Here is a 15,180-nt window from a genome sequence, read left to right as displayed (position 1 = left end):
TCGGCCGCGAAATTGGCCGAATTGTACGTTCGGGAGATCGTGTCTCGCCATGGGGTTCCTGTCTCCATTGTCTCTGATCGGGATGTCAGGTTTACCTCCCGCTTCTGGCAAAAGTTTCATGAGGAGCTGGGCACGCGATTGCACTTCAGCACAGCGTTCCACCCGCAGACAGACGGCCAGAGCGAGCGGACTATTCAGACCCTCGAGGATATGTTGCGGGCATGTGTCATTGATTTCGGTGGGAGCTGGGATTCTCTCCTACCGCTTGCGGAGTTCGCCTACAACAACAGCTATCATTCTAGCCTTGGCGCCCCGCCATTCGAGATGTTGTACGGGCAGAGATGTCGCACCCCGGTTTGTTGGGGCGCAGTTGGGCACAGGGTGATGAGTAGTACGGAGGTAGTCTTGCAGACTACCGAAAAGATCCAGCAGGTTAGACAGCGTTTGCAGACCGCTCAGAGTCGGCAGAAGAGTTATGCCGACAAACGCCGATCCGAGTTGGAGTTTCAGGTGGGTGACATGGTCCTCCTGAAGGTATCACCCTGGAAGGGTGTCATCAGATTCCGAAAGAGGGGCAAGCTGGGCCCCAGGTTCATTGGTCCTTTTAGGGTTTTGGCCCGGGTGGGTCGGGTCGCCTATCGATTGGATCTCCCGGCAGAGCTTAGCCAGATCCACAACACTTTCCATGTTTCTCAGTTGAGGAAGTGTTTGGTGGACGAGTCAGCAGTAGTACCCATGGAGGATATTCAGGTTGATAGCAGCCTGAATTATATCGAGAGACCAGTTGCGATCTTAGATCGAAAGGCGAAGACCTTGAGGAACAAGGTGGTTCAGTTAGTGAAGGTGCAGTGGCAGCACCGGAAGGGTTCAGAGTGGACGTGGGAGTCCGAAGAGGAGATGTGGGGGCATTACCCGGAGTTGTTTTCAGATGCAGCAGTAGCAGACTTCGAGGACGAAGTCTGAGACAAGTGGGGGAAAATTGTAACGCCCCGTTCCTGGTACGTATTTAATTTGATTAAATGTTTCTTTTTGTAAGAGCTACTCGGCGAGTTGTAGCCCTAACTCGCCGAGTAGATGTCGAATTGGACGCGGGCTTTAAGTGATCTACTCGGCGAGTCCACGCCTGGACTCGGCGAGTAGGCCAGTCAGGAGGAAACCCTAATCCTTAGGGTTTGCACCCTATTTAAACGTCCTTATAGCCCCATCTCAGCCTCCATCACCCTCAGAGCATTCCTTATCGAAACCCTAGTCTCCATTGGTGAGTTTGAGTGATTGTTGCCTTGTGAAGGGACTTTTGGTGCACATTGGAGCAAGTGGAAGAAGGAAGGGGTTGAAGAGCTCAAGGAAGGGGACTTAGATCCAGAACACATTCATTTGTGGTCACCCATTCTGGTAATAAAGTTTCCATCTTGATTATTGATCTATTAGATCTTGTTTGTCCCTAAATTGTTGCTTTTAAGCCCTAAAACCCCAAATCCTTGGTAGAGAAACCTTATGGTTGGGCTATACTTCAGATCTGGACCCTCATTACCTTCTAGAGTTGTAAAGTCTCAGTTATGTTCGTGATTGAGGTCCCTCTTGAGCTTAGAACCCCATTAAGAGCTTAGTTTTGACATTTGGAGCCCTTAAAGCTATGCATGCATGTAAAGTTTGCAACTTTACGTGATAAGCATGCCCTAGAAGCCTAGATCTGTGGTTTGGAGCCGCTGCATGGCTCAAACCAGGTCTGTATGGAAAAAGGACTGAATGAACTCGGCGAGTAGAACGCTGGACTCGGCGAGTCCTATGAACATAGCCGTGAACTCGGCGAGTTGGTTGAGCAACTCGGCGAGTTCGTTGAAGATTGCCTTGAACTCGGCGAGTTGTTAGAAGACTCAGCGAGTTGGCTAGGGTTTCTTCCAAATCTTGGCCACGTATGAACTCGACGAGTTAAAAAGGGAACTCGACGAGCCAATCAAGGATTTCACGACTTCTCGAGTTCAGGAAGGACTCGACGAGTCGGTGATCTGCACTCGACGAGTCGAGTCAACATAGACTGTTGACTTTGACTGTGGACTTTGACTTGGACCAAGGGTTGACCAGTTGACTTCTGATGGTTTCTGGTAATTGGGAGATTTATGAAAAAGGTTTGTATGGTACCTATAGGTGGTGGAGTTCGTGTTGGACCCAGGAGTTGAGCCTTCTTATTTCCGACGACAGTTGCGAGGTGAGTTATCCTCACTATACTAAGGGGTCTAAGGCACCAAGGCCGGCCCATTGGATATGATATCCTAGTAGTTGTATTATGTTGAGTATGAGTTAGTTATGCATGCTAGTTTCATACGCTAGAGGGTAGGTCTGTAGGACTACCTGTGATACTGATTGATTGTCTGTATGTGCATTATCTGTTACATGTTGATATGTTATGTGGGATGGGTTGAGGTTGTACTGCTCCGTGCGGTAGCCAACAAACCCTAGAGTATTCCAGATATGAGCTGAGGGCCCGGTAGGCATTCCAGACTCGTACTGACGGCTCGGTGGCATTCCAGATACGAGCTGAGGGCCCGGTAGACATTCCAGACTCGTACTGAGGGCTCGGTGGCATTCCAGATACGAGCTGAGGGCCCGGTAGGCATTCCAGACTCGTACTGAGGGCTCGGTGGCAATCCAGATGTGAGCTGAGGGCCCGGTAGGCATTCCAGACTCACACTGTGGGCCCAGGGGTATTCCAGTCTGTAAAGCTGTGGACCCGTTATGTGTTGTTCTGCTCAGTTTGTTATGATATGTCATGGTGTGACATGGTTATGTGGATTGTATGTGTATCGGTATTTTGGGGGTAACTCACTAAGCTTTCGGGCTTACAGTTTCTGTTTATTGTTTCAGGTACATCAGGGGATCGCGGCAAGGCAAAGGCATGATCGTACAGCTCCTCCTATTATGTTATGTTTCTGGGAAAGCTCTGATATAAATGTATTTTGAAAACAAAGTTGTAATGTTTTGATAAATTCGACATGTTTTGAAAGTTTAAATTTGGCTTGAATTTTTGGGTGTTACACGTATTCTCCCATAACGCACCATCCTTACTCATCCCTAAGTCTTGCGACTCCAACTGGAATCTCACCAACAATCCCTCGGAGCTAACTCGATTTCCCTCCCAAGGGATTTTCCACTAAAACTCGTTCATCATGGCCCTCTGGCCCCCACTCTTTCACATCTGATCTCAGTCTAGACAATAACCACGGAATAACCGGTAAAACCATAGGCACTAACCACCATGTGTCATGGTACTCAAACCATGTGACCACATCTCGATCTGCTATGAATCATGGTACCCGAACCATGTTATCTCCTCTTAATCTGCTACGAATCATGGTACTCGAACCATGTTCTCTCTTCTCAATCCGCCTCAAATCATGGTACTCGAACCATGACATTACCTCTCGATCTGCTACTTAGATCCTCCGGAATACTCCCTGCATTGAGTATGGGTCCTCTGCTTTCAGTAGTACGGGCCCATACTACCTGCCACATCTACCCATACTCTCTACACGGACCATCCCAGAGTCCCTAAGTAGCTGCTCAACCTTCTCAATCACTAATCCCGTCACGCGTGCTCGCTTCCCAGCAAAATGCTCTACTCTGTCAGCGTACTCATCTAACTAATGTCACTTCCTAGGCTCTTCCTAGGTCCTCACACTTCTCCGGCATCAGCTGCTGAAGAACTCCTAATGATGTCAACCATCTACCTCCTGAATATCGTCATATTCACTTGGTAGCTGGCCCCCATTATTGAAAGTTCCACAAAGCACGAAGCAAGCAGCATTCGGGCATCGAATAAACACGTAAAACCCACTCTAGGTGATAACTCCAATTACTCTACTCATACTCAAAAGATATCACCGAACTCAGCAACTCTACCCCTCGCGGGTATCTAACTACTCTCTTAATAGGCTCCAAAAATGCTCATCTAAGTATCTCTCCTAGATTACTCCTCTACTCAAATCCTTCTCTAAAAGGATTCCTGTTGGATACTCTTACTCAGCACATACTCAAAAGCACATCACAGATAACAACAACTCATAGGCTAAGGCATCACAAATCAGGCCACTCTAGTCCTAAAATATGAAATACCTAGCCTGCCTCTAGCATGCATAATATCTAATAACATATCTCATAAATATCTCATAATACAAAAGTAAGGGTATTTTGGGAAATCACCGTTCGGGCTCTGGCTGATTGTACACACTGCTCTTCCTCGTTTTCTCTTAGAAATTCTTTCTCTCTTTAGAAAAATCATTTCTCTGAAATTTTTTCTCAAATCCTCAATTTGAGTCCAGATTTACCCGAAAGTGCATCTGAATCCCTCAAACCAAGGCTCTGATACCAACTTGTAACGACGTAAATTTTAAAACAATTTTTCATTTTTCAAACACAATAAAACTCATGTGTATCAAATGTCATCACAATAAAACATATCCCAGAATCTAAAAAACATAATCCTCTGCCAGTGTGAACAAATCATGTCGGTGCCTTCCCGCGATCCTCGGTGGTACCTTAAACACATATCACATAACACGGTAAGCATAAATGCTTAGTGAGTTTCCCAAAATACCACATACAACACATAAGCCACTCGAGGCTATAACTCGGTAAGACCCTCTAGTCAATGTGTCTCAGCGGGACCCTCTAGTCCCATAGCTTGTTGGACCCTCCGGTCTGGTCTAGCTCGTTGGACCCTCTGGTCCGGTCTAAATCGTTGGACCCTCCGGTCCGGTCTGGTTGAGGACCCTCTGGCCTCGTAAGTCGTTGGACTCTACCGTCCGGTCTAAATATCACATAGCATACATAAATCACAATGCACATAATCTCAAGTAAACACATAACACATAAGACCCTCCGGTCTACACATAGATACCACTCTAGGTAATGTATAGTGAGAAGACTCACCTTGTAATATGTCTAGTAAACTCTCGTGCTCGATATCCTCGATCTAGCCTCCGCCTAGCACAATGATAATAATTCTAATCAATACTCTCTTTACATCCTCATCTCTATAGAATGGGTAGAAGACCATTCCACCCCTCCCTGACCCCTCTTAATCAGTTTGACCAAACCCTAAGGTCAACTGAAGTCAACTCCAGTCAACGGTCCAATTTTGACCAGACTCGACGAGTGCACCCTTGTGACTCGTCGATTCCACTTATTTCCTCAGAAGTCTCGTGAAAGTCCAGCTCAGCTCGTCGAGTTGACCCCTAACTCGTCGAGTTATCGCATGATTCAGCTCTTCGGGACAAACCCTAACCAACTCGTCGAGTCGGCTCATTGACTCGGCGAGTTCATTCAGACCAAATGTTCATTCAGACGATTTCAATCAGATCTATCACTCCAGACACTAGATCTATCATCTCAAGGCTCAATAATCACGTAAAGCTTCGATCTTTACGTCCATACATGAGGTTATTGCTCCAAAATGCTAATACATGCCTTTCATGAATGATTAAGCCCAAAAACCCTCATATAGATGAATAAAGTTAGGACATATAAACTCTAAGGACCTCACAAGGTCCAGATCTGAGGTCTAGACTTCTGGATAACACATGCTACTTAAAAACTCAATCAAAATGACAAAAGCCCTAAATTTTCATAGATATGAGATCCAACTAAATAAATGAGAAAGGTGTGGGCTTTTTACCTTCCAGAGAAGCTCTTTGAGAAGAAATGCTAGATCCCACAGCCTCATCCCACTCCTTGCTTGAAGCTCACTCCTCTTCTTCCAAAAAGGTCCATCAAAACACTTGATACAAGCTCAAGGACTCTCTCTTAGCTTCCATGGCCGCCTAGGGTTTCACACAGGAGAGTTGATCAGAAGATGAGCCGCAAATGAGGCTATAAGTGCCTTTAAATAGGTCACAGGCCCGAAAGTTTAGGGTTTCCTTCACCAGCGCTGACTCGGCGAGTCGAAACACAGACTCGTCGAGTCAGCTCATTAATCCTCGTCACCCAACGCGACTCTACTCGACGAGTTGAGGCACTAACTCGTCGAGTCGCCCATGAAACTCATTATTACAATAGAAATGTCATACCCCGGAACCAGGATGTTACATACAACAAAACCAAAAAGTAAAACAAATATATGAAATACTAACCAAAATTTATTATACCTTTAAGAAGTTATTAAGTAAATTATGTGTCTTACATGCTTCAGGTGCACTAGTACATTTGCTCATTTACTATCCCTAAGAAAATATAATACATTGTTTATCATATAACACGAATCATAAAAATGATAATTTTATTACTACAACAACAACAACAACAACAAACAAGTTGTATGGCCTTCCGTAATGCATACCACGAAGGGCTTGGTGGTCTAGGTGGTCACGATTGTGGTTCATGCACACTAGCCCAGACCCTCGTGGTTTTTTGTGTCCGTGGTCGATGGTGATGCCAACCATGGATTTATAACAACCAATGTAAACCAATTAAGTTTTGACTCTTCCTTTGACCATGTGTAACGGCTATTTGGGCATTTATTTTTATTTTTTTATTTTTTACCTATATAAATACCACTATAAACCTTACCACTACAAACTTTCTTATACTTCACACAATTATTCTCTTATTTCATTCAAGTTCACACATTTGTGTTGCTTTGCTCTTTAAAAAACCATGGCTTCGAAAACGATGAAGTGGTCAGAAGAGGAAAGAAGAGAACTTAGCACAAGCATGGGTATTGGTTTCAGAAGATGGAGATAGTCCAATTTCTAGAGATTTTTTGGGAAAAGTTCAACGCGTTTTCTATGGCTTAGTGGGTTGTCCAAGTCGAACTCTTGATGAAATATGTTCAAAGTGGCGCGATATGAGGGTTAAATGTTGCGAGTTCGATGGAATTTACAAATTTGTTATAAACAATGTATAAGAAGATGATATCGATATGGTTAATGTGTGCATGGATCAATACGAAAACACAAACCACAAACGTTTTGCATATCTCAAAGCTTGGAAAAAGTTGAAGAATTCCCCAATATGGATAAACATTGTTTAAAAAACGTAAGGTTAAGGGTGGTTGTTTGTGTTTGAATTTTTTATGTTTTTTTCTATTTTAATTTAAGTTCTCGTTTTTTTTTTAAAATTAATGTAATGTCTTTTTTTGAGGCAATATCCCAAGAAACCCTGGGTGGTTCGGTTGAGGCCACAGGCCAACAAACCCTATATGCATGTATTGTAATTGTTATTGTATTATTGTGTGGAGTACTTTGTGGGAACTCACTAAGCTTTGACTTATAGTTTGATTTTATGGTTTTAGGCACATCAGATGATCGGAGCAAGGCGAAGGCGTGATTGTGCACATCATCCTTGGATATTTTGTTGATAAATGATTTTGGGAGATTCTAATTTATAATTATGTCTTTTTGGAAACAATGAATTGAATGATTTATGAATTACTAAATGGTTTTAAAAATGAAAATTTTGTCATGTTTTTGGGATGTTACAGACTTACTAGCGATTGGACTGACTTTGTTTTTCTTATACATATAGTAATTAACGTTTAATATATATATAAGGTGTATTTTAAAACTTTTCAAAATACAAGGTTTAAAATTAATTATTAAATTTTAAATTAATTAAATTAAAACAAATTATGATTTAAACTTTATCTTTTACTTAAACTTTTAATTAAATTAATTTAAATCATGTAGGGTTTAAATAATTATTTTCAATTAAACTACTAATCGAATCATTCAAATTTAATCCTATAACCTTCTAATTTTCAAAAATTAAGGGATAGGGTTACCAAGTTTTAATTATTCAAATTTTAAGGGATTTAAAATAATAATTAAGGAAACTAGGCAATTTTGAAAATAAGGGGTAGAGGCTAGGGTTTCAAGAAACCATAGCCAAGTCGAAATTTTCAAAGGGATAGGGTTTATTTTCGATAAACCTAATTTTTGATCCATTCATATTACATACAATCAATAGAAAATAATAGCTCTGATATCAATGAATGGATTTATAGGTTATTAAATACATATGAAGAGAAAATCTTAACCCTTAAGTTCACATGCAACCTATAAATGGTCTATGTTTTCTCTAATTGATAGCAATAAACTATGAACATCAATAACCCTAAAGGAAACCTATTATAATCTAAATATGCATAGGATGAGGGTTACATACCTTTGATTTGTTGTAGTAAATAAATCAATTCAATCCCTTGTGTTTGTTGGTCTTGGAAAGCTAGCATCAAAAGGATGATGTCTTTAATGGCTCACACCTAAAACCAGGAACCCTATAATGAGGAGGATCGAGAGGAGATATGAGGGAAATTTCATTGCGATGCTTTGAGGTAATGTTTCATTTCCTTTTATGCATCCAGGAGGCTTCCAGAAACCCTAGGAAACCCTTTAAAATCGTCCATACCATGGAGGGTTCTAAAATTGCTTCTTTTGTTCAACTATTGAACAATTACAATTCACCCCTTGCACCTTTAATTAATTCTAATTAATCCCGAATTAATTCCAGATTTATTCTGATTAATAATTAATCAATTCTAATTGATTTCACATTAATTTATTATCATATAAATTAACAAATTAATTATTTAACAATTGATCTCATTTTAATTTATTAATCACATAATAAATCAATAATTCAACTATCTATTTCCAATTAATATATCACATAATATATTAACAGATCATTTTTCTATAATTTCCAATTAGTTTATTAATTATATAATAATCTAATAAGTTATACTTCTCTCTCCTAATATTATTTCTAGCTATTTCTGGTTATGAAGGAAACCCAAAAAGAACATTGCTTTTAACTACAAGAGTATACCAATTTAGTTATGAGTTTAGACACCTTAATCCAACATTACTACCATCCCCTTTAACTTCGTCTCTGCTTCTCCATATCTTCTTAACCATAACCGAACCTTTATAGCTAAGACACTTGACTTGAAGTCATGAATCAACGATGATGGGTGTAGAGGCACTAGAATCGACGATAATTGGGGTAGGTACGGCTGAAATCATCAATATACGGGGTTGGGGGCGCCAAGAGCCGATATTGCGGTGTAGGAGGTTAAGAATATAGCGATTTGGGAGGGAGGCATATGGGGGATGAAAAATGGGATGCAATTGAAGATCATTGAAAAAAAAATGAGAGGGAGCTGAAACTCAGTGACCCATTTCACCGACCATTTAGCGATGAATTTTTTTCGTTGCTAATCCCTGTCCAGTCCCTTAGTAAATGGCTAGTAAATACTTATGTAACTGATTCTGTCGGTGTACCTTTTTTTCTAGTAGTGGTACACTCATGATTTGAAATCTATAATTAAATGTTAATCACTAAGATTTAAGGTGTTTACTGAACAATTACAGATGATTACAAAGATCATACCCTTATCAATCACACTCGTTTGATGAATCTCATCAACAATTAAAATTGAATTTCTTGGTTACACCTCCAACAATAACATCTTAACGACTGCCTTTGCGACAGGATGATCAGAATAAATTACTAGCACTTACATAATCAGAAAAATACAACCACCTCTGTCATCATTAAAAAGACCAATCGATGTTCAAATCCAAAAAAAACATAACTCGTATATCTATTAAACTAAGGAATCAAAACCAGTTCAAACCCAAAATTCAAATATTCGATTCAACACAAATCAATTTATGTACCCGTGAATCAAAAATCCGATTCAACATGGACTAAACAACAATGGATAAGATACCAAAGAAGTATTACTAAATAAAAATTTTGATGTGGGAAAAGTGAAGATCTAAACAAAGAAAGAGAGTGAAAGTGAAGACCTAAACAAGAAAATCAAAGATCTATAATGGATACTAGACCAAAGAAGTACCAATGAACTACATTAGATTATAGATCCACTATACTGGCGACCACCATTGTAACTGAAATTTCATATCCTTATAGTTAAAATTCGAAAATTTAAATAGGGATAAGGGTGTTGTGGTCTTGTGGAACAAGAAATTTGAAGATTGATGTTCTTATACTGTGATAGTGGATCAAGCGGGGTCGGTCGACGGTGGTCTAAAGGTCTTCGGGGGTCGCGTTGGCTTTAGGGTTCTGTAGATGAGTTTGGAGAATAGAGAGGGAGAGAGAGAGAGAGCGCATGATGTTTTTTTTGGTTCTCAATGGTTGCTTCAAAAACCAAGAGTCATAGTTTATGAGTTCTTAGGCGAAATCTACAAATGTGTTTCGTGTTTCTCTTCTCTCGGGATAGAGAGAAGAGGGAGGCATAGCGTCTCAATGGTTGTTGAAGGTGGCCGTCGGTGGTGGAAGGTAAGAGGTGCTCGTCGACATTGTGGAGGATTCTGGTAACGGTTCGTAGGAAAGAGATAAATTAATTTTTATGTTTTATATGGACCAAAAATACAACAAAAACTATTATTATAATAATAAGATGGCCACAAAAGTCACTAAACGCTAAAACCACGTAAACCATTGGTTTAATTGTGGATGAAATTACAATTTCTCCCCACAAGAATTGTGTTTTTTAATTGAGACACGAATAGCTATATAATGTAGGGGCAGGCTACTAATATTACTGAATTGATCAACACTATTTTTGCTCTTGTGGATAAACATTTTCGTTTCCATCCTACTAATTTGCTGTTGAATCTGTCAACAATCTTCACCCACGAGTTCATTCAGTTTGGATTAGAATCTATATATAGACATTCTTCAATTTTCTCTGGATCTGTCAAAATTCATCGCTTTATCCAACATTTGCACGTATTATTAATACCCAATTCGAACAACTTTCCACTTCTATCACCTCTCTCGATCGATCAATCCATTAAAATACATAAACATATATTCAATGATGCCGGTGAGAGGAGGATACGCCGGAGACACAGCTCGCAAAGTGAGCTTCGAGGCACCGCGAAAGTTCACGACGGTGTTCAAATCCCATTTGAAGGAAACGTTCTTCCCGGACGATCCATTCTACGACTTCAAGGGGAAGTCATTGCCGGTGAAGGCTAAGAAAGCTATACAATATTTCGTTCCGATCTTCCAATGGCTCCCTAATTACAAGGCGAAGCTGTTCTTATATGACCTTTTAGCCGGAATCACCATCGCTAGCCTCGCCATTCCTCAAGGCATCAGCTACGCTAAGCTCGCTAACATTCCCCCTGTCATCGGTTTATGTAAGTTTCTTCCGCATTGTTAATTACATGCACCGAAGGTGTTCTACCAAATGCCTCAAAGGATAAATAAATTACAACGATGATCTTCCTCGAATACGTAGTGTGGTTAAACATATACAACAATGATTTTCACTATCAGATCATGATTTCAATTATTATGTGCAGATTCGAGTTTTGTTCCTCCTCTAATCTACGCTGTGTTTGGGAGCTCAAAATATCTAGCTGTTGGAACAGTAGCTTCAAGCTCATTAATCATAGCTGCAACCATATCAACAAAAGTGAACCCAACGGAAAATCCACAACTCTATCTTAATCTCGTATTCACTGCTACACTCATCTCCGGTCTAATTGAATTAGTTCTTGGTGTTTTCCGGTGAGTATTCATGTTCATTGACATTTGACACACACAAACTTCAAATTCATGCTTCATATTATCATATATAACTAATTATTTGATTTGATGTCAAGCTTTGTTAATTAAATGTTAATTACAGGTTAGGAATTCTGGTAGATTTCTTGTCACATTCTACAATCACTGGTTTCATGGGAGGAACAGCATTAATCATCTGCCTTCATCAATTAAAAGGCATTTTTGGTTTGAAGCATTTTACTCCACATACTGATGTTATATCTGTTATTCGTGCAATCTTCCAGAACAGAAAAGAGGTATTAATTAACTAATTAAAAATGATAATCACAAAAGAAATAACAAAAACAATAATTTAATATTATGGTTTTCTAATTTTTATTTATTTATTTTTTCGTTTATCAGATAATATGGGAAAGCACGCTTATAGGTGCAATCTTCCTAATCTTTCTTCAGCTAGCAAGATTTGTAGTAAGTGTCAACATATTTTTATCGATTGATTTATAAAAGAGTGATTATTGTTTTATATTATTTAATATTTATTAATATTTTCAGAAACAAAAGAAACCGAAGCTATTTTGGGTGTCAGCAATAGCTCCAATGTTTGTTGTCATAATTGGATGCGTTTTAGCATATGTATGGCATGCAGAGAAACATGGCATCGCAATCGTATGTCTAATTATTATTTATATGTGATTTAATGAATTTAAAAATAATAATAATAATAAAGAAAATCTTAAATATACTTTTACAGGTGGGAGAGTTGAAAAAGGGAATTAATCCTCCCTCTCTGAAAAATATAGATTTTGATCGGAAATATATAGCAGCACCTCTTCAAGCAGGATTTATAACAGCCTTGGTTGCTCTTGCTGTAAGTATACATTTAAAAAAAAAAAAAAAAATCTAATTGTAATAATAATAATTGGATAATATATTTTTATTTACAATATAATTTGGGATTTTACAGGAAGGAATAGCAATTGGAAGAAGCTTTGCCATATTGCAAAACGAACAAATCGATGGTAATAAAGAAATGATAGCTTTTGGCCTCATGAACATTGTCGGATCCCTCACTTCTTGCTATTTAACTACAGGTTTTTTTTTCTTTTATCTAATTAGTTAAAAAACACAAATAAATATCAATTGATTTTGTAAACAAAAAAAAAGAAAAAAAAAACTTTTTTTTTGGGTGATTATATGGTTTAACCATATGCTGTCAGACATTTTCCAAATGAATCGTGGTTAATTTGGCAAAATGTCTGAAACATTTATGGTTACTGTCCAAAATATAATGTTTTTTATAGTTTGTTAATTAATTTATTCAAAATGGATGAAAGTTTTATTAAACTGATTTTCCTTTTAATTTTTTTTTATTGTAGGGCCGTTTTCGAAAACCGCAGTGAATTACAATGCGGGGTGTAAAACACAAATGGCAAATGTAGTTATGTCACTATGCATGATGCTAACATTATTATTCTTAGCACCACTCTTTAGTTACACTCCTCTTGTTGCACTTTCGGCTATTATCATGTCTGCAATGCTTGGTCTTATTGAATATGATAAAGCTTACCATCTTTTTAAAACCGATAAATTTGATTTCATCATTTGCATGGCTGCTTTCCTTGGTGTCGCCTTCATTAGCATGGATGTTGGCCTAATGTTATCGGTACTTTTTTTTTCTAATAATTTTGTATCTACATCATTGTCATGTTTACAGAATTGGACTGGGCGTGACAAGATATGACAGAATTTGAATGGACTCGACTATACAGTATACAGAACATGATAGACTTTTTATGGTTGTTTTAACAATAGCGAGACATTTACAACTTTTCCTCAAATGAGATTTCATAAGTACTTAATCTAGAAAACTATAAATGTTGTCTTTTACTAAATATGGATAAAATAGCTTTATGGGTTAAGCCAAACAAAACCAAACTGTATTAAGACACTAACACTTACCTATTTATCTTTATTCTTTTTTTTTTTCTCCCAAATCCTTGAATGTTAAATATGATAAATATTGTTAAAATCAATGAATATTGTTAAATTTGTATTTCAGTAAAGATAACATAGTCATTTAGTTTTGGTTAGACAGTCTATAATGTATAGAAAATTAACACGTATACAACACTTTATCCACAATCATTACTCGTTAAAACTTAAGTCATTTTACCCATACATGTCTTAATAGAGAAAAAAAAGACACAAACCCTAAGTTTGAGTCCAAACGCAGTATAACTTGTTCTATTATAAGTAACAAACTTACCGTAAATAAATATATTTTTTAATTTTTTGTAGGTGGGATTGGCATTGGTGAGAGCACTTTTGTATATAGCTAGACCGACAAGTTCTAAGCTTTGTAACATACTAGATACCAGTTTATATCGTGATGTAGAACAATATCCTGGTGCCACTGACATTGCTAAGACTGTAATTGTACAAATTGGTTCTCCAATATACTTTGCGAATGCGGGTTACATGAGGGAAAGGTATAAATTCTTAATTCTCATTTTCATGTATATCATAAAATTTTAGAAACTTAATGTTAAAATATTAGTATTTTCTTAATGATTTTGGAATATTTTGAAGGGTTTTGAGATGTGTTAGAGATGAAAAGGCTAACCGACTTCAAGGAGATGATGTTGAGTACGTTTTATTAGACTTAGGAGGTAAGATCCAAAGGCCGAAGGGTTTTCTTTTATTAAATTTAAGGAATTATATATGTTCATTTATTAGAATATTGTTAATCATTATTTTGGTTTATTTAGGAGTTTCATCGATTGATATGACGGGGGTTGAAACCCTAGTTGAAATTCGCAAAACTCTAGAAGCCAAATATATAAAGGTAATTAACAACCCTCAATTTTAAATATTAATTTCTTTCTTAACAAAATTTAAATATTTACGACTAATTTGTAATTATTTATGTTTTTTAATATACAGGTTGTCTTAGTAAATCCGAGACTTGAAGTGATGGAAAAGTTAATTGTGACAAATTTTATAGAAAAAATCGGGAAAGAACGTGTGTATCTATCAATCGAAGATGCAATCGAAGGATGCAAATTTTCATTATCACATGAAAGATATTTGTAGCAAAGAAGTTGATGATGAAAAAGAAAGTCTTTGATTTATTTGTAGTGCAGGAATTAGCTGAAAAGAACAAGTTATATTTGTTATATGCGTGATTAATTGTAAATGCACGAGTCATTCATTGTTTGTTGCAATATAAAGTTTGTATGAAAACAAATAATTACTTATTAGTAAATTGAAAGAACTTTTTTTAAAAAAAAATAAATAGTTAATAGATCAGATCGAAGATGTGAGTTTTCATTTCTATATTTGTGTAATGTTTTTCAGAGTAGCTAAAAAACTAACATGTAAATAAAAAGATAAAAAACTAACATGTAAATAAATAGATAGGAGCAAATTGATAAATTGTTTATAAAAAACGATCTTTGATAAAATTAACTGATAAATTACCTGAAATATATAAAATAATAAAAAACAACGGCATGTAGAAAATTAAGACTTCTATAATTAATTAGTGGTATATTTTGAAGAAATTTTAAAAAAACACGAGCAGTTTGTTGTTGAAACACTATTGTGAATAATTTTTTAAAAACTAGTTTATAATTACTTTTT

General features: G+C 37.4%; 1 protein-coding gene across 1 annotated transcript; it reads left to right on the top strand.

Annotated features, from left to right (window-relative positions):
- Nucleotides 1-10,565: 10,565 nt before the first annotated feature.
- Nucleotides 10,566-14,693, top strand: LOC145115724 (putative sulfate transporter 3.5). The gene is made up of 12 exons (XM_079052078.1): nucleotides 10,566-11,168; nucleotides 11,334-11,541; nucleotides 11,663-11,834; nucleotides 11,941-12,006; nucleotides 12,091-12,204; nucleotides 12,290-12,406; nucleotides 12,503-12,629; nucleotides 12,915-13,201; nucleotides 13,837-14,027; nucleotides 14,128-14,207; nucleotides 14,307-14,383; nucleotides 14,482-14,693. The coding sequence occupies exons 1-12, from the start codon at nucleotides 10,841-10,843 to the stop codon at nucleotides 14,629-14,631; spliced, it is 1,917 nt and encodes a 638-aa protein (XP_078908204.1). The 5' UTR covers nucleotides 10,566-10,840; the 3' UTR covers nucleotides 14,632-14,693.
- The last annotated feature ends 487 nt before the right edge of the window (nucleotides 14,694-15,180 follow it).

This window comes from Lactuca virosa, chromosome 5, assembly GCF_052849685.1.
Source record: "Lactuca virosa cultivar CGN04683 chromosome 5, Lactuca_virosa_CGN04683_v6, whole genome shotgun sequence".
NCBI lineage: Eukaryota > Viridiplantae > Streptophyta > Magnoliopsida > Asterales > Asteraceae > Lactuca > Lactuca virosa.
Note: the sequence above shows the minus strand (reverse complement) of the source record. Positions and strands in the feature narration are given on the sequence as shown.